The 18,593-nt window shown below is 41.3% G+C and overlaps 1 protein-coding gene across 1 annotated transcript in view; it reads left to right on the top strand.

Moving 5' to 3' along the window:
* LOC311035286 (RAS guanyl-releasing protein 2-like) overlaps nt 1–18,593 on the top strand; it is a 75,420-nt gene that overhangs the window by 41,624 nt on the left and 15,203 nt on the right. Inside the window, exons 8-13 of the mRNA XM_084043392.1 lie at nt 5,039–5,155; nt 6,094–6,378; nt 9,250–9,330; nt 9,512–9,631; nt 10,748–10,863; nt 12,744–12,885. Of these exons, the coding sequence (XP_083899518.1) occupies nt 5,039–5,155; nt 6,094–6,378; nt 9,250–9,330; nt 9,512–9,631; nt 10,748–10,863; nt 12,744–12,885 (861 nt within the window). The remainder of the gene's footprint in view (nt 1–5,038; nt 5,156–6,093; nt 6,379–9,249; nt 9,331–9,511; nt 9,632–10,747; nt 10,864–12,743; nt 12,886–18,593) is intronic.

The raw sequence follows: 18,593 nt of genomic DNA, 5'->3' as shown, positions 1-18,593 counted from the left end.
AACCCATTGAGACCAGGGAAAGCATCTGTGTCATTTCAGATTTCTTTGGCGATTCAAAAATAGCAAAAATAGCAGATCTACGAGCTTGTAGATCTGGTATTTTTTTTTAAATCTTGAAAAATGTGCTAATCTTTGAATATATATTTTTTAAAGCGAACATTTGTAAAATCTTTTGTTCCAGAGACCCCCCCCCCCCCCCATATTCACGATGTTTCGAAAAAAAAGCTGATCTACAAGCTCGTAGCACGGCACTCTGTGCCGCGCTATGAGCTGCAGATTGATTATACAGTAGCTCGAATCTAAAATGAGTGACACAGATGCGTTCCCTGATTGAATGGGTTAAATGTAAAAAAGTTACAAGAAAATTCAGCTTTCAGAAGCATAAAAAAATAACTGGACAATGCATTGTCCTGACTTTATTCTGAACTCATCTGCCCTCGCACGGAAGCCTTTCAGCTATTCCCCATATTATACTGTATAAGCCCTGCCTTTTATGGTTCACTTACTATACGATCATCCTTTCACTGCAAAGATATGCCATGAAGTGCAGACCTAGAAGGTGAACTATAATTGATAATATAACTTAGGTTTTAATTTGCTCTGCTTTGGTCTGCCTTAACCCATTCAATCCGGGAACGCATCTCTGTCATTTTAGATTTCTTTGGCTATTCAAAAATAGCAGATATACAAGTTCATAGTGCGGCAATCGGTGCCGCGCTATGAACTTGTAGATCTGCTATTTTTGAAAAATCGTGTACATTTTAGCAAATCTTTGAATATACATATTTTTAAAGCGAACATTTTTAACTCAAATCTTTGCTTCTGGGGGGTCCCTGGAACAAAATATTTGGGGGGATATGGGGGTCCGCAGCCAAATACATATAATTTTGGGTGGTCCTTGATATGAAAAAGTTAGAGAACCACCGATATAGCAACATTATTTTATTTTTAAAAAACGGTTAGGATTTAGAAGACATTTGTAGAATATATATTCAAAGATTTGCACTAAGCATTCTACTACTACTATGAGCTTGTATATCTGCTATTTTTGAATAGCCACAGAAATCTAAAATGACAGAGATATGTTCCCGGACTGAACTGGTTATGGGGCAGGGTTTATCACTTTTTTGGGGACATTTAATATATTTCAGCCACCTCCACAGTCGGGAGGAGGAGAAGTTCACCGAAGTTCACTGAAGTTTCTACTCCCTATTGAGACTCTATTTCTGTATTGTAACTGTCACAATACACCCCAGTCTGCTTCCACTGTTCCCCCCCATGTCTCTTTTTTTATCCCTTCCACCATGCCTCATCATTTATTTACCAGTGACTCATCCGGTTTTTCGACCACCCACCCGTCTGTCACACACACCACTCACCTCCGGAGGAGGAGGGTTCTTGTCGAAAGGGAACCTGACAACGCTCAGGGGGTCCCTAGCTGGCACAAAACATTTTCAGATAGGGGGTCCCGTGGGCCAAATACATATCATGTTGGGGGGTCGATCGGCACGAAGACGTTTGAGAACCACTGCTTTAGAAGGCATTTGTAGAATCGGGCTTGAGTCTTAATAGGTTCCGTCACGGCAGAGGTTTCATATAGACAGGGATGCTGTGTGATCTTGTTCTGAATGAGACGCTTCTCTATCCTCCCATCCAGTGTTGATTTCATCTATTAAAACTACGACGAAAAACTTCCTTCGACTACCTTTTTTCACTGACGAAAACTAAACAAAAACTAAATAAAAACTAACCTACAGTATGATGACTAAAACTAGTGGAGAAGAGATCCAATAGAGCTAAAGGACGAGTCATTTTATGTTTGGCTGCGCTCGGGTGTTGCGCTCTGAAAATAGCAGATCTATCTAGCCTGTCTATCGGCTATTTTCAGCATGCAACCAAGTGTAAAATCAGCCATTACGACGCCATCAAGGCACCGCCAAAATACATTTTAGTAGACTAAATCAACTGTTCGACTAAAATCGTATGATATTTAGTCGACTAATACTAGACAAAAACTAAAACGGTGACAGATGACTAAAATATGACAAAAAATAAATGGAATTTTATTCAAAAGACTATGACTAAAACTAAATAAAAATTTGCTGTCAAAGTCAACACTGCTCCCCGCCCCACCCCGCCCCACCCTCCGCTCCTGCTCTCATCCCTTCATGATCCTCCCTTCCTTTATCCTCTTACCCAAATATCCCTTATGCTCATCATATGGCCCCCTCAATCCTCCCTGCATATTTCAATATGCAGGTTTAGCTCAGATTATTCCTTAGAGATGTGGTGCTAAACTGTGGGGCATGTTCCAGGCACCGCGGGGTGCCTGGAACACGTAGCGCTATGAGCTTGTATATCTGCTATTTCTGAATAGCCAAAGTATGAAATAATGGTTCCAGCTAAAAATCTAAAATGACACAGATGCGTTCCGGGTTTGAATCGGTGAAAGTCTAAAACTTGTTCTTTTGGTTGCAGTGAGGCTGGGTCCTGACTCCTGACATTAATTATGTATGAATGAATGAACCAACCATTGTAAACCGCTTTGAGTAAGTGAGTACTTAGAAAAGCACTATAAAAATGCAATTCATTATTATTATTATTATTATTAAATTAGAAGAAGTGTGTGGCAATGTGTTAGTGTCACTCTGTGATTGTTTTATTTTGGGACTGTTGATGCCCGTAAAATTCTACCTTGTGTGGTGATGAAGCTACGGTATGGAGTTATCCTGTTGACGTGCTTCTTTTTGTGACGAGATGGTCTCGCAGACAGACATACAAGGGAGTATATGCACTTGTTTTGTCACTTGTGTTTTCCCCAAAACCTATATTTTTCAATCAACAAACTCTAACACCAGCAGACTGTTGTAAGGACTGACAAACTTCATGATGATAATAACAGTCACTTCAAACAAGTCTCCATAGAATCTCCTCTGTTTATAACTTAGTTTCGACCCATTGGTGTTCTAGAGTCTTTTTCTCACTCCTTTGCAGTAGTGGAAAAAGTACTAAAATTTATACTGCAATGTAGAAATACTCCATTACAAGTAAAAGTCCGGAATTAAAAAAATACTTGAGTAAAAGCACAAAAGTATTGGCATAAAAATGTACTTAAAGTACCAGAAGTAAAAGTACTTGAAAAGTTTGAAAAAATAAATAAATCTGAAAATAGCAGATCTACAAGCTACAATTGTGAGCTTATAGATCTGCTATTTTCAAATGGCCGAAATATATATAGGGCTGAAGTGGTCACCTTACCTTCAAATCACACCCTTATGCATTCAATGAACACAGTGTATGACGAAATAGATTTGGCATGCATCATATGTCTACCACAGGAGACAAGTATTCTTAGTTAATCATATCAGTTAATCAGATATCACCATATCTTTGATAGCCAAGCATATAATTGACTGCCAAGAAAGCAGAACTCTATTTTCAAACCACGAGATTGAGCCTTATACAACCTCGACCATCAGAAAGAGGAAGACGAGCAAGAAAGATACTTCTATCTTGCACCCCCGATAAACCAGTCCTACGGATATAATAATGTAAAATGCCCTACAAAGCCAAAGTGTAGTAACAAAGTGCTGTAAAATGGGTTTAAAAGTGATTCAACTGGTCAGCCAAATGAGATATCGGCATATACAGTACGTACATCTGTTCTTGAGGTAATTGTTTATACCCCAAAATCACAAAGGCTAATTTGACCTCTGGGATACACAAATAAGTCGGTGTGTCCAAAAACGTAGTTACTGCACTTTAATTGGCTTTGTAGGGCAATCACTGTGCCTTTGCTGTTAGAGGAATATAAAAGTCATCACACTTGCTCATCTGCGTGGGGTTGGGTTGAAATCCCGATGTACTGACACAGAAACCCCTCCATGATACACATTTACACACTGGTTAATTGAAGTCGCGCCGCGCAGGTGTTCGGGGGGGGGCACTCAGTGGGGAGATGGGGGGGAGACGGGGGTGGGGGTTTGGGGGGGCTGCCTTCCACACAGCTTAAGCCAATTGATTCCAGTGGGTGTTTGAGCTGTGTGGGGCTGAAGCAAAAAAAAAAAAACATGCCCTCTGGCAGCCCGCCCACACAGCTGCGACCCCCGTTGATTTTCAGCGGGGCTGAAGGGCAACGCTGAGCCCTGCGGAGCAGCCATTCACAAAGTGTTAGCATAACTTTGATAAATAGCAGTTTAGCACGAGGGCAAAACCAGCAGCCCAGCCAGCACTCCCTTTTTTGAATGGCATTCATTTGAGTTTAATAATAGCCTGTCATGCTCGTGTCGTCGAACGCGAGATTACGTGCTCGTACCCACGTGTGTGTGTGGGTATACGTGTGACGATGGCAAATTGCCTCGTCTTTTACTCTCTCGCTCTCTCTCCACATTTCTTAGCGTTAACCTTCAAATTGGCTTCTTTCTCTACTCCTCCAAACTGACTCCCCATCAATCTTCTTTGCCTTCATGCCAAGACCGCAAGTTTATTTTTAACCCATTAAGACCTGCATGAGGCCGATTCCACAAATGCCTTCTAAAAGTCGTTCGCACACTTTCAAGATTTTTCCCCAAAAATGTTCAAAAATTGCAGACGTTGGCCTGGACGGCTGGCGTATAGCGGTCCAGGCACCTAAGGCTCAATGTATAGAATGACAGCGCGTCGTGGGTTCGAGCCCCGAGCCCGACGGCCTTCGCTGCATGTCACTCCCCATCTCTCTCTCCCCATTTTCCTGTCAGCCTAGTTACTGTCCTATCGATAAAAAGGCATGAAAGCCAAAAAAATCGTTCAAAATCTTTAAAAATAAATAAATAAATAACAGATGTACAAGCTCACAGCGGGGCACAAAGTGACACGCTGTGAGCTTGTATATCTGCTATTTTTGTATAGCCAACGCAAAAATCTAAAATGACAGAGGTGCTTTCCCGGTTTTAATGAGTTAAATCCTCTTTTGGCTATGTCTTACAAGCCCACACATGCTCTCTCTCTCTCCAGTCACTCCCTATGACTCTCTCCCTCTCTTGTCTCTTGTCATCTACAGAAGCTGCTGCAGTGTCAGAACTTCAACACTCTCATGGCGGTGGTGGGCGGCCTCAGCAACAGCTCCATCTCCCGCCTCAAAGACACGCAGAGTCACATCAGTGCAGAGACCAACAAGGTGAAACCAATTAAGAGAGCACGCACTGTCAATTAACAGCATCTGTGTAACGACGTGGGAGCAACCACATGATGTACTATACGGTTACACACTGTATACATATTGCTGTGTGTGTGTGTGTGTGTGTGTGTGTGTGTGTGTGTGTGTGTGTGTGTGTGTGTGCGTGTGCGTGTGCGTGTGCGTGTGTGTGTGTGTGTGTTTTGGGGGGAGTATAGTCTGTTCCTCCTACAGTATGATATAGCATAAATGGGATTTTAAGGTCATAATAAATTGATGAATACGGGAGAGTCCATTCGGAACTTTCTACACAACAACTCAAAGCTATATTTTTGTACTCGAACCAATCACGGCAACTAACCTTCTCTCTCTTTACTATTACATGATCTCAATCCACTCGTTCTAACACTGTGGTTCCCAAACGTTTTAGCTCAAGACCCAAAAGAGAAATTTGGGAGAAATTTCTTTTAACTCTTTCATTGCCACACTTATTTCAGACTGTGTCGTCCCAGTGCCACGAAAATGGTGCATTTTTCCTCCGTTTGATTTTTAACATTGAAGTGAATGGAGCAGCAATTTCTTGGATAGCGTTATCTCCTAGTTGCTTTGAGATAAACAAAAAAAAAACTAGACCAAAAAATATATATATATATTTAAAAAAAAAAAGATTAAAAAAAATGTTTTTAATTTTTTTAAATTTTTTATAATTTCGTCATTTCCGTCATTGGCCATGATAGCCATAGTACCATCGGACGGGAATTCCCGTTTTTGGCAGTGAAAGAGTTAATGTAGGAAACAAAAAAAAAGGAGATATTTACTCGCGAAATGGTTCCGCGACCCAAAGATGGGTCCCTAACCCTCTGTTTGGGAAACACTGTTCTAACACAAAAAAAACAGAAAAAAGTCAACCTTTCTCCTTGCGCTTGTGTCCATTCCATCAGGTGTTCAACGGCCTCATTGAGCTGGTGACGTCGTGCGGGAACTACACCCACTACCGCCGGCGCTTCTCGGAGTGCACCGGCTTCCGCTTCCCCATCCTGGGCGTGCACCTGAAGGACCTGATCGCCGTGCACGTGGCGCTGCCCGACTGGGCGGACAAGGAGAAGACGCGGGTCAACCTGGCCAAGGCCCAGCAGCTGTACGCCATCCTGCAGGAGCTGGCGCTGGTCCAGACCACGCCCCCCAGCAGCATCGACGCCAACACGGACCTGCTTAACCTGCTCACGGTCAGTACTGTCTGGGTCCAGCCGGTGGTGAAAGTACTCAAATGTTTTACTTGAGTAAAAGTATCAATATACTGCAATGTAGAAATACTAAAAGGTAAAAGGAATTCAGAATTTCCTTGAGTAAAAGTAAAAAAAAGTATTGGTATCAAAATATATTTAAAGTAAAAAAGTAAAAGTACTCATTATGCAGAATTTCCCATTTCACACGTTTTCAAATGTATAAAAATGTTTTGAAAATAGCAGATCTACTAGCTCACAATGCGTCGCATTGTGAGCTAGTAGATCTGCTATTTTCAGATGGCCGAAATGTACATACTGTAGAACTGAAGTGGTTAATGTATGTTTTGTAATAATAATGAAAATCTACAAAGTAACTAGTAACTAAAGTTTTCAAATAATTGTAGTGGAGTAAAAAGTACAATATTTGCCTCTGAGATGTAGTGGAGTTGAAGTAAAAGTACTGAAAACTGGAAATACTCCAGTAAAGAAATACTCAGAGTTACACACCCGTAATGGGCCATCTCAAGATAGCCTGAGGGTACCTGGACCACACTTTGAGACCCACTGGTGTAGCAGAGTGTTTCCAGTGAGCCGACATGCACAATATCAGCACCCTGACTCTGTTTGATCAGAATGGAACAGAGCCTTCTTTAGTATCATTGGTAACACCTGTGAAGGAATTAAGGAAGCGGCCCGATTTCTTTCCAAAATTGGCTCCTGTGCATATATAGCCAATTCTCTCTGTTTCTCTGTCTGTCTCCTTCTCCCATATATACATAGGGTTTATTTTCCACTTACAACATCACATTTAGTAGATGGCTACTTCCAAGCAAAATCAATCATTTCACTCAATTTTGATTAGCTTCCACTTCCATGGCAACGTAAACTGCGGCAGAATAATGGCCTGTCATTGAGAACAGCTGGTGTCTGCTATTCAGAAATAATATGAGACTTCAGAATTAACCAATCAGAATTGAGTACTACATCAATTGCAATCAATTCAAAATGTATCATGGCTGCATGATGCAACATGCTGACATGTTGATCACATTTAAGCTGATGAAATATACCCAGGTCAGTGGCAGTGTGAGGATAGGGGGGCAATCTTGTGTTATGTAAAATGCCTGTGGTTAGTATAAGTATTTTTTATTCTAACCAACGCCTGCCTTTGCAAATCGATATTTTCTCTCACATCGCCTCATACAAGGTGGGGGTGGGCGCGGGGTGATGAAGTGCCTTTACAAGGTCATTTATCATCAATAATATGCCCTCGCTGTCTACTGCAGTTTTGCCCATGCCTCAAAAGTGAGCGTGCACGTTCTGTGGTTTAACACATCGCTACTGGCCCGATCCTCTGATGTGGAGAATGAGCCATCATCTTTAACTGCTTGTCTGGGTGGGCTAGACCTCGCCGAGCAGCGAGTTTACTCTGTCGGAGATTTCAACCGTTGATTCCACACTTTGGAGGAGAGATTCTCTACTGTCTGGGAATACAGAGTGAGATTGATCTTGAGTACAGGCTGCCTGCCCCTCAGTGCCACTGCTGCTGCTGAGGTCGGTGCTGTGGCCGTTACTGGAGATGTAGCGCTTTCAAGTCTGCTGGCTTCAAAGTAAACCGCTGTGTCTCTGTGTGTGATCTATCCTTTTTCTTTGGTCAGATGCAGATGATACTTACTGAATGTAAGAAAGCAGGTTCCTGAACAGCTTCACCTCAACATGCTCAACAGTATTCTTAGAATGCATTTGCGGTAACTAAGGCACGCTAAGGTAGCTAAAATAAGCAAACCGATGAAGGCAATGCTTTCCTCCTGGCTGAGTCATACTCGATGCTTGTCATAAAGAGGACCTATTATTACCTCCTCAATAGTCTAGTCTATAGTTAACCTCGATCCTCCGATTCGGAGGTGAAAACAATCAGAAATCCAATTTCCTCTCCGCTGTCACCACTTAACCCATTAAGACCGGGAAAGCATCTGGGTGTCATTTTTAGATTTCTTTGGCTATTCAAAAATAGCAGATATACAAGCTCATAGCGCGGCACAGAGTGCCGCGCTATGAGCTTGTAGAACTGCTATTTTTGAAAAATCTTGCAAATTTGTGCAAATCTTTGAATATATGTAATTTTTTACAATCCCATTGGAAATCCCAAATCCCATTTCCAAATCCAAAATTACATGTATTTGGACCCCCATCTGAAAATATTTTGTTCCAGGGACCCCCAGAAGCAAAGATTTGATTTAAAGATGTTTGCTTGAAAAGATATATATTTATATATTCATTTGCACAAAAAAAACCCACAATATTTCAAAAATAGCAGATCTACAAGCTCATAGGGCGGCACTCGGTGCCGCGCTATGAGCTTGTATATCTGCTATTTTTGAATAGCCAAAGGAATCTAAAAATGACACACAGATTCGTTCCCGGTCTTGATGGTTTAAACTCAATATAGCCCAGGAACACAATAGTCAGTGTAGTAGAACAGCTCTGTGTGAAAGAATGTAGCCGGCAACAGATGACTGCAGTGGATGATTGTGGGTGACAGTTGAGTCCGCTCGAACACATAGTTGCCATAGTAGCGTCCCTTACAGACACCGACCGTGTATGACATCGATAAAAACTCAGTTACCCTTCTTGGTGAATGGGATTTCAATTGTGAATCGACTGACGATCCCTGTAAACCTTTCAGTGAGAGGATCCATTACGTTATGTGACTGGGCCCTGGGAAAGATACAATTCAGATTAATTCTCCCATTGAGAGAGTGACTGTCAACTGTTTATACTCCTACAGTATGACTCAAGGCAAGTCAAAGCTAAACTCCACTTTTTGATTTATGAAAGCCATCTGAACATTGTGTTCCATGTGTCCTGCAGGTATCTCTAGACCAGTATCACACAGAGGAGGAGATCTACCAGATGTCTTTACAGCGAGAGCCCCGCAGTGCCAAGCCCGCGGTAAGCATTGATTTGCAATAGTCCATTAATACAGGAGGTCGTTATCGTCGTCTTCTCCTGACCTTTAACTATTAAAGTGTAGGCCTACAGGAAGTCCCTGTCGATTGCCAACGATTTTATTGTGGTCATAGTCGATGATGTAACCTGTGTTTTTTTTGTGGTGGCGGGGGGCCTGAAACAGAACTCCTGCCCCACCCCCACCCCTGACCCCAAGCCCACCATGATCGACGAGTGGGCCGTGTCGGTCAAACCCAACGCAGACCCGACCATCATCAAGAAACACATCGAGAAGATGGTGGAGGTGAGTCTCAGTGTCACACGCGCGCACGCACACACGCACGCACGCACGCACGCACGCACGCACACACACACACACACACACACACACACACACACACACACTGTACTTAAGTACAATTTTGAGGTATTTTCACTTTCCTGGAGCATTTCCATTTTTTTCCAATTTTACTTTTACTTGTAACAGAGTATTTCTAAGTTGCGGTATTGATACTTTTACTTAAGAAAAAAATGTGAGTAATTCTTTCCACCACTGCACGCACACACACACGCACGCACGCACGCACACACACACACACACACACACACACACACACACACACACACACACACACACACACACACACACACACACACACACACACACACACACACACACACACACACACACGCACACATACACGCACACATACACGCACACACACACACACCTCGGTGCTAATTGCAGCCTACATGTTGACATGATAACTGTGTAGCACGCATTTAGATCTTCAGCTACATTGGCTTGGCACAGAGTGATCTGTTGCCATAGTTACCAGAACTGGAAAAAGTATTGGATTATACATATATAATGGGATTATAGTAATTGGATTATTTTCTCCCTCTATTAAAATACTAGTCCTTTTTTGACGGTTACATGCCGTTCATAGTCACATCTGTTCCTCCACAGTGGAGCAAATAAACAGCACTTTTATTTTAAATATAGTAATTGCACATACACTGCAGAAAACACTGAATTATGAACATGAACAAAGCAGAAAAACAAACAAAAGGCATTTGTGAGACAAGCATGAGAATGACTGTATACATTATGAAGTAAGCCAGGGTTCAGATAATACTGGAATGAATAGTTCAAGTGGATACAAAATCATTTAAGTATCAGTGATACATAATCAATCACATATTTAACCACTTTACCCCATATACTACGATACGATAGTGAAAATAGCCGATCTACAAGCTCACAAGGAGTTGGGCGACATATTGTGAGATTGTAGATATTTTTTTGGTTTTATTTCAGAAAATGTTTGTAATTTTTTTTACATTTTTTTTGTCCACAATAGGGACACCAGGTTGAAAGTGGTTAAATTAATGTTCTCCACCATTCTGCTTATTTCAGTCGGTCTTCAAGAACTTTGACACAGACGGCGATGGACACATCTCCCAGGATGAGTTTGAAGCCATCAGGAACAACTTCCCTTACCTCAGCAAGTTTGGAGAACTGGACAAGAACCAGTAAGAGACAAACATCTAGTGGTCACACAGCCTCATTCACTTTCATGTATTTATTTAATTGATCTTAGTTTGATTCCTGAATCTTAAGCTTGCCGACAAGAACTGATCTTCAAGCCAGCAATGCCTTGCTAGCTTGAAGATCAGTTATTTTATTTATTATTGAGTACATCACCAAAATACCTCTCCTGTGTTTCATTCTAGACAGACAGACAGACAGACAGACAGACAGACAGATATTGTTCAACTGATCCCACAAGGGACATTCCGTTGACATGGCAGTAGCACTGTATGAAACACAGAATAAATAATTGGAGTAAACGGGTGCGTAGTAACATGCAGGCAACCGTGTGTGCGTTCACTGCATTCCCAGTAAAAAAAAGGTAAAAAACAAGAAGGTATGGAATGTCCTTCCACAGGTCTTGAGAGCTGCTGCGTCTGTAGGCATTTTTAAGAACCACTTAAAAACACTACTGTTTAAACAAGCATTTGTGGAATGCTTTTAATCATTTGAATGCTCCGTGCTGTGTCTTTATTTCTGTTGCACTTTGTGAGTTCTTCTCTGTGAGAAGTGCCATACACATACAATTTACATACTTACTTCAACACACTACCAGCAGCGTATGGTGAATTTCATCGTTGACCGGGCCAGGGGGTGGTTCGCGCAACAACGGCTGATAAGTCTATTGATTAACGAGCCATTCCGGGTGGAAAACGGAACGCTCGTCCCAAAACACACTGCCCCATTTTTTTCGAGGACCGAGGCCGCCGGTTTAGATGCGGGGCAGGGTGTTTCCGGACCACGGTTCTTCTCTTCTTCTATTACATTTCTGAATGGAGAGGTGCTTGTCTCTGCGCAATGGAGAACCAGTTTGACGGCGAGACTGGTTTCCTAATGGCCACTCATTAACAATTCGGCCGAATGCAAATGAGCCCCATTTGAAAACAAAGGCCACTTAAAGGGTGAGAGGCTGCTAATGTTGTTATGTTGATTTTTTGTTTTTTTCCCCTTGGCGGATCTGGGTTTACACAGACCGGGCCATGGCCTCGTTGGCCCCAATGACCGTACGCCCTTGCACACTACACATTCGTAAGAGTTGTTGAACATGTTTCACCAGGCAAACTTTGAACTATGGCTGATGATGGTGCTGTTGTTCCCCAAATGTAAGGAAAGTTTTAAGCCTAAAAACACACTCCAAGGATTATGAGAAAATAGGCAAGAGAACAATCAACAACAAATATTTAGTAAAAAATAAATATAGATGTAATCTGAACAATTTTGGCTCTGTTTTTTTTTCTATTTTTGCCCTGAAATGGGGTCAAGATATGCTTGAATCTTAATAATACCAATTGTACCAATAAATACAAATTTATGTATATGTATCGGGTAGGGATCGCATCCTAGTGAACTCTTGCAGTGTGTGATCCCTTGTCGGCGATCGATCGTATAGTGTGGAAACCACAACGATATATGACAGCCGATGGACAGATCGTGTAATGTGAAATATTTAACGATCTGAGGACCCCCTGACCACTTTAAAAGTCGTACAGAGTGTAGCTGCCTTTAGGAATAAAGTACTCACCACAATTTCCCTCCTGGGATCAATAAAGGCTTATCTTATCTTTATCTTATCTTGTAATGGAATTTAGGAACACAAAAAACAAATGCCTGTTTTCAGGCCAGGGTAAATCTTTAAAAGAGTGTGTTTTTTCTCTGACGTACAGGACCTGTAGGATTCTAAATTGTGAAAGGAAAACCCGCGGATTAGCGTGATTCACTGCAGTGTTATTCTAGGATCAAACGGAAGCCGCGACAGCTGTGAGTGACAGACGCCTGTCAAGCCTCGATCCCAACACTCTTTCCTCCTTTCTTTCTCTCACAGGGACGGCAAGATCAGCCGAGAGGAGATGATCGACTACTTCATGAAAGCCAGCTCCCTGCTCAACTGCAAGATGGGCTTTATTCACACCTTCACTGAGGCCACCTACGTCAAGCCCACCTTCTGCGAACACTGCGCCGGCTTTGTGAGTGTGCACGTCGTGCATGTGTGTGTTTTAAATCTGATGCTATTCCTCACTTGCAGTCCTTACTGGCTATCTCTAGTTACTGTGTGTGTACTGTAGAAACATCTATTTGATGCTGTTGAGCCCATGTCCAAAACCTTAACTTTTCAGGAAATTGAAAAAAATTACCTGTGTTCTAATGGATCCAATTTAGTTACAATCTGGCAACCCATTCGGTAGAAGTTCCTGTTTTTTGTAGAAACGGGAACTCGGTTTGGCTCCTCCCCTTTCTTAGTTCACTTCCCCCCAGGTGCTTCTGTGTTTATTCCTACATAGAACAACACTACATGTTTTGAGAGATGAATTTAGTTGTTATTGGTCACTTTTCATGCTTTTCATTGGTAAAATGTTTATAAAACCTGCAGATAACTTGTTTCAGTTTGTAAGCTTGCAGATCGGGCTATAAGTATAAAGTAGAAAATATGCCATTAAATTATGGATAAAGGTTTCTGCCTGACAGCGGCTAAATATAATAATGTGTCATAGGGGTATATGGATGGATTAACGCTGATTTTATGTTGAGAAGGAGCTGCAGGATCTACAGTATAGCACTCCCATGAGTAGCCCATAGAAAGCTCTTGGCTTGTATTGATGCATTGTATTGTTTTGATTGTTGTTGCTGGTTTTGTTTTGCATGATAGAGTGAGTCGGTTTCCATGCCTCATCTAGGAATGTAAGGAGGCGTCAAATGTGGTCTACATAGCCACCACAGCCTGACAGCAGTGTTGCCATGTCCGCTTATTATAAGCGACTTTGGCCTTGCTTTTCTGTAAAGTTGCTTGTAAATATTTGTAGTTGCGGGTTGCGTTTTTTTTGGGCTTGTTTCTAAAGTGTAGTTGTTTATTTGGGCTTGTTTCTAAAGTGTAGTTGCTTATTTGAGCTTGCTTCTAAAGTGTAGTTGTTTATTTGGGCTTGCTTCTAAAGTGTAGTTGTTTATTTGGGCTTGTTTCTAAAGTGTAGTTGTTTATTTGGGCTTGTTTCTAAAGTGTAGTTGCTTATTTGGGCTTGTTTCTAAAGTGTAGTTGCTTATTTGGGCTTGTTTCTAAAGTGTAGTTGCTTATTTGGGCTTGTTTCTAAAGTGTAGTTGCTTATTTTGGGCTTGCTTCTAAAGTGTAGTTGTTTATTTGGGCTTGCTTCTAAAGTGTAGTTGTTTATTTGGGCTTGCTTCTAAAGTGTAGTTGTTTATTTGGGCATTCATCCAAATGTTGTTTAAACCAATCATTTTCATGTCAGGGACAACCCCATTCATATTTTGTTTTTGTCCTGCGGACCCCCATCTGAAAATATTTTGTGCCAGGGACCCCCGTACCAGATTTGTGTTGTGAAAATGGTTACAAAATATTTGTTTCACTTTTTTTCAATAATGTTTTTGAAAATAGCCGATGTGATGCGTTGTGAGCTTGTTGATCGGCTATTTTCAAATAGCCGATGTATATAGGTTTAAAGTACCCATGTAGTTGCCTCTTTTGGGCTTGTTTTCATAGACCTGGTTGCTTATTTCTCTTGCAAAATCTGGCAACACTGGGCACGATCATTATTTTGTCTGAGCAGATCGAGCCACCATAACAACAACTACAACAACAACAACAACATTATCAGCTCTCGGTTCAAGGTTCAAGGTTTCTCTAACTCTATTTGTATCTCCATTGAACTGATTGATTTCTTTATTGTTACGGCTTGTGTACAGGTACACAAGATGCTCATTATTTTTGTTATTGTTCCTGACAACATGGAAAATTTCAACAACAAAAAAACAACATACGCCCCAGAGGTAAAATAAACGTGCGGTGGGACCGGAAATTCCGGAATAAAAAATGTACTTGAGTAAAAGTACAAAAGTATTGCTATCAAAATGTACTTAAAGTACCAAAAGTAGAAAGTACTCATTATGCAGAATGTCCCATCCAAGTTTTAAAATGTATACAAGCTGACAATGTGACGCATTGTGAGCTTGTAGATCGTCTATTTTCAAATGGCCGAAATGTATATAGAGCTGAAGTGGTTAATATATGTTTTTTGTAATAATAATCAAAATCTAGTAATAAATAAAGTAACTTGTAACTAAAGTTTTCAAATAATAATAATGTAGTGGAGTAGAAGTAAAAGTAAAAGTAGGTCTACACTGAAAATTGGAAATACTCCAGTAAAGTAAAAAATACCTCAACATTGTACTTAATTACAGTACTTGAGTAAATGTATTTAGTTACTTTACACCACTGTTCTTACTCATACGTTTTGAACATGTATCGGTACGTACCATTGTCCTTGGCATTGTGAACACTTCAGGCTGACTCATCTGAGACAACAACCTTGTCATTCTGCCAGGTGCTTTTTGGGTAATGCAGGGAGGGAGGTCATTCATGGGCTTGCTGACAAGGCAAGGCAAGTTTATTTGTACAGTGCATTTGAACAACAAGGCAATTCAAAGTGCTTCACACAAAACATTAAGAGCATTAAAACCACGTAAGCCCTGTTTAATGCCAAGTTGTACCACGGTCAAACAAACAGGAGAAGCCGCTCTCCAGTATTGGTGAGGTGCTGCTGACATTGGTAAATAAGTCTAAAAGTAAAGAAAAGGCCGCAAATAGCCACGATGCGCAGGATTTATTTAAAGGAATACCAACATTTCGACCTGGAAAGGTCTTCTTCAGGGATTAAGTCGTGCGACGGTGACACACAGCGAAGATTATGAAAAGTTTTGGTTGAAAGTTAAGACAGAAGTGCAATGGAAACACGCTGGGCTTTTGAATGCAATGCAAAATAGCTATTAATTAAAGAGTTAAGAGAATAGAAAACAAACAAGAATAAGCTAGGATAAAATAAGGTTACAGTGCAGCGAAAGAAATGAACGAAAAACCTCAATAAAAAGCGGCAGACAGAGTCTGTTACAACCGAGAATTGTAGCAGACGAGACCTGGAATTTCGCAACGTGGAGTTTGTTATAGATGTTGGTGCATGAAAGCTGAACGCTACTTGTGTCCCGGTTCAGAAAGCAGACCCGTCCCAGATGACCTAGAGAAGGCCTGGACTGGTTCATAACGTAGCGGAAGATCAATACTACTGCCACACAGTAACCCCTCCTGTGTGGCAGCGCTACATCTGTCAAGCTGTGTGCTGTCCTCTGGCCCTTAATTTTCCCCAAGGTCCCTCATGGACTGCACTGTTATCCAGGAAGCTGACAGTGACTCAGCGTCCCGGCCGTAATGAGGAGCCGAGGGGTGAAACCGTGGGCTGAAAACGTAACAAATGCCAAAATACACACTTGTAGGTCGTTAGTGTGCAGCAGGTTGTTATGCACAGGTACATGCAGTTGACAACACCCTCCCCCCCACACACACACGCGGTCACGTGCAACCACACAAAAAGATACAGACAATGGCATGCATGTAATCTTGCATGCGTATCTGCACACAGGAACATTTACTCTAATGCTGCGTTCGCACTGGAAGATACAAAAGATACACATTTATTTATACTTTATACGTTTATTTGGAAGGGACAGTACATATTATTGAGCACCACACATACAATGCAATGTAAATACACCAGATTTAGCAAGAATGCACATTTTCATCAGTAGTCCCCATACAGAAAACAAGCAACATTACAAAAAGAGCACACATTACTAAAAGGGTACAAACAGGAGAGAAAAAAGCAACAATAAAAAGGGCCTACTGTATAGTTTTCACCTAAAATACCAGAGACTCTGGTCTCTGACAAAAAAAAACTACATTTAAGCCTATTTAAAAATGTTGGACACTCTTATGTTAATGTGTAGGCTATATTGTTTCAAATTGCGCTTTCTTGAATATTTGTAGCTTTGTAGCTGAAGTTGAAACTGGTCATGTTTTAGACTTATAATACCCATTTCTAAGTTTCATGTAGCTATTTCAAAATAGTATTTAGAAAACGGGCTGTATTCAGATTTTCTTGAATCTAATTTCAAAACAAAATTCAGATGGCCGCAAAATACACGGACCCTGCTGTAGCTTTTGTAGCAGCTACAAACGTCGGACTTATCTTTGTATCTTCATGTCACTTGGCTTCCATTGAAATGAATGGTAGCCTGTGTCTTTGTAGCTGCGGGTAGTGTGAACGCAGCATAAGAGGAATGCTCTGTCATTTTTACACCCTTATGTGGCTATTTAAAATTGCCAACACAGAAAGATAAACACCCGGCAATATGTCGCTTCGTACGACCGCTCGTGTGTCTTGTGTGTGGTTAAGGCTGATATACCAGCCATTTCCTCCACCGCCTGCTTTTTGTGCTTTCCTCTTGGCCAGCAGTCAAAAATAATATTTTTCTGCAAACCCATTTATCAGCTCTCTCCTCTGGCTCAACAGTCAACACTAAATGAAAGAAGGGAGACAAAAAAAAGAGAAAAGAAACAAGCCTATGCCTGGCCGCCCACAAACATTATGGAGTTCAGTGACCCCCCCCAGTGACTCAGATCTATCTTCATAATCATATTCCATTTTAACGACAGCCTGCTCCAGCCTTAACTTCCTATTAATGGCAGAGAGATTAAACTCTCACATGCTCACCGGGGGTAGTTCAAAGCTATATTGGAGTTATTGACTGCGTAGAGTTTTGGTACAGCGTGTGAGAACACAACGTGCGTGCTTCCAGAGGGCCTTTGGCAGTTTATTGTGCCGGAATTTGAAAAAGAAAACATAAAAGCGGAATTGAGTTAGCATGTCCTTTTTATGTCTGTTAGTGTGGGAGCTCATACAGTGTAAGATACCCAAAAAACAGTCGGCGGACTTTGTCGGCGCGTTGCAAATTGGTCTCACTGCAGAAAATAAAACCATAATGATCGGCCTGGGCCGTGGCGTCGCGGTCCAGGCACCCTCGGTTGAAATCCCTTAACTGACAGTGTGTCGCGGGTTCGCGTCCCGTTCCCGACAACCTTTGCTGCGTGTCTTCCCCCATCTCTCTCCCCGTTTCCTGTCAGCCTACTTTCACTGTCCCTCTCCAAATAAAGCTATAAAAAGCCCCTAAAAAAAAAAACATAATGATCAAAGACTATTTCTAATAGTAGTATCTGAGGGTACTGGATCTGCCTTGGTTATGTTGTGTATGAACAGCCAACAAAAGTCATCAATGAATGCAACCAAAAAAAAGAATGCAGAGGTTAAAGTCAGTCACAGATGTTGTGGTGTTCCATGGATGATAACAATGCTAGCCAGTGGTGGAACTAGTGGCCTAACTACATTTTTACAAATAATTGTAATGGAGTAAAAAGTACCGTATAATATTTGCTGCACCTGCTGTATTTATCTGCATGCATTTAGAATATACTGTGAAGTTGTTTACACAAAGTTAGGTGACAGCCACTGAAGAAAAATACTGCTGGTGTATACAACATACCAAGTGTTTTTTCTTTATTTTTATGCACATGTACATTTGATTTGACGATGCTCTTTTCATTCCTTTTGCTCTTTTTGCACTCTTTCTGTAAATCTTTTTACGTTTTTTCTTTATTCTATTATTACTTATGCTGCTGCATTGTCTGAAGGAAGCCAAACCAAAATAAGTTTTACTCGTATGTACCTGTACACGAGATGTAACAATAAAGTACAAACTTGAACCTTGAACCTTGAACCAGTAAAGTAAAAAATACCTCAACATTGTACTTAAGTACAGTACTTGAGTAAATGCACTTAGT

The sequence above is a fragment of the Gymnoscopelus microlampas genome (genome assembly GCF_963454915.1).
Source record: "Gymnoscopelus microlampas genome assembly, chromosome: 19".
In the NCBI taxonomy this organism is placed as follows: domain Eukaryota; kingdom Metazoa; phylum Chordata; class Actinopteri; order Myctophiformes; family Myctophidae; genus Gymnoscopelus; species Gymnoscopelus microlampas.
Note: the sequence above shows the minus strand (reverse complement) of the source record. Positions and strands in the feature narration are given on the sequence as shown.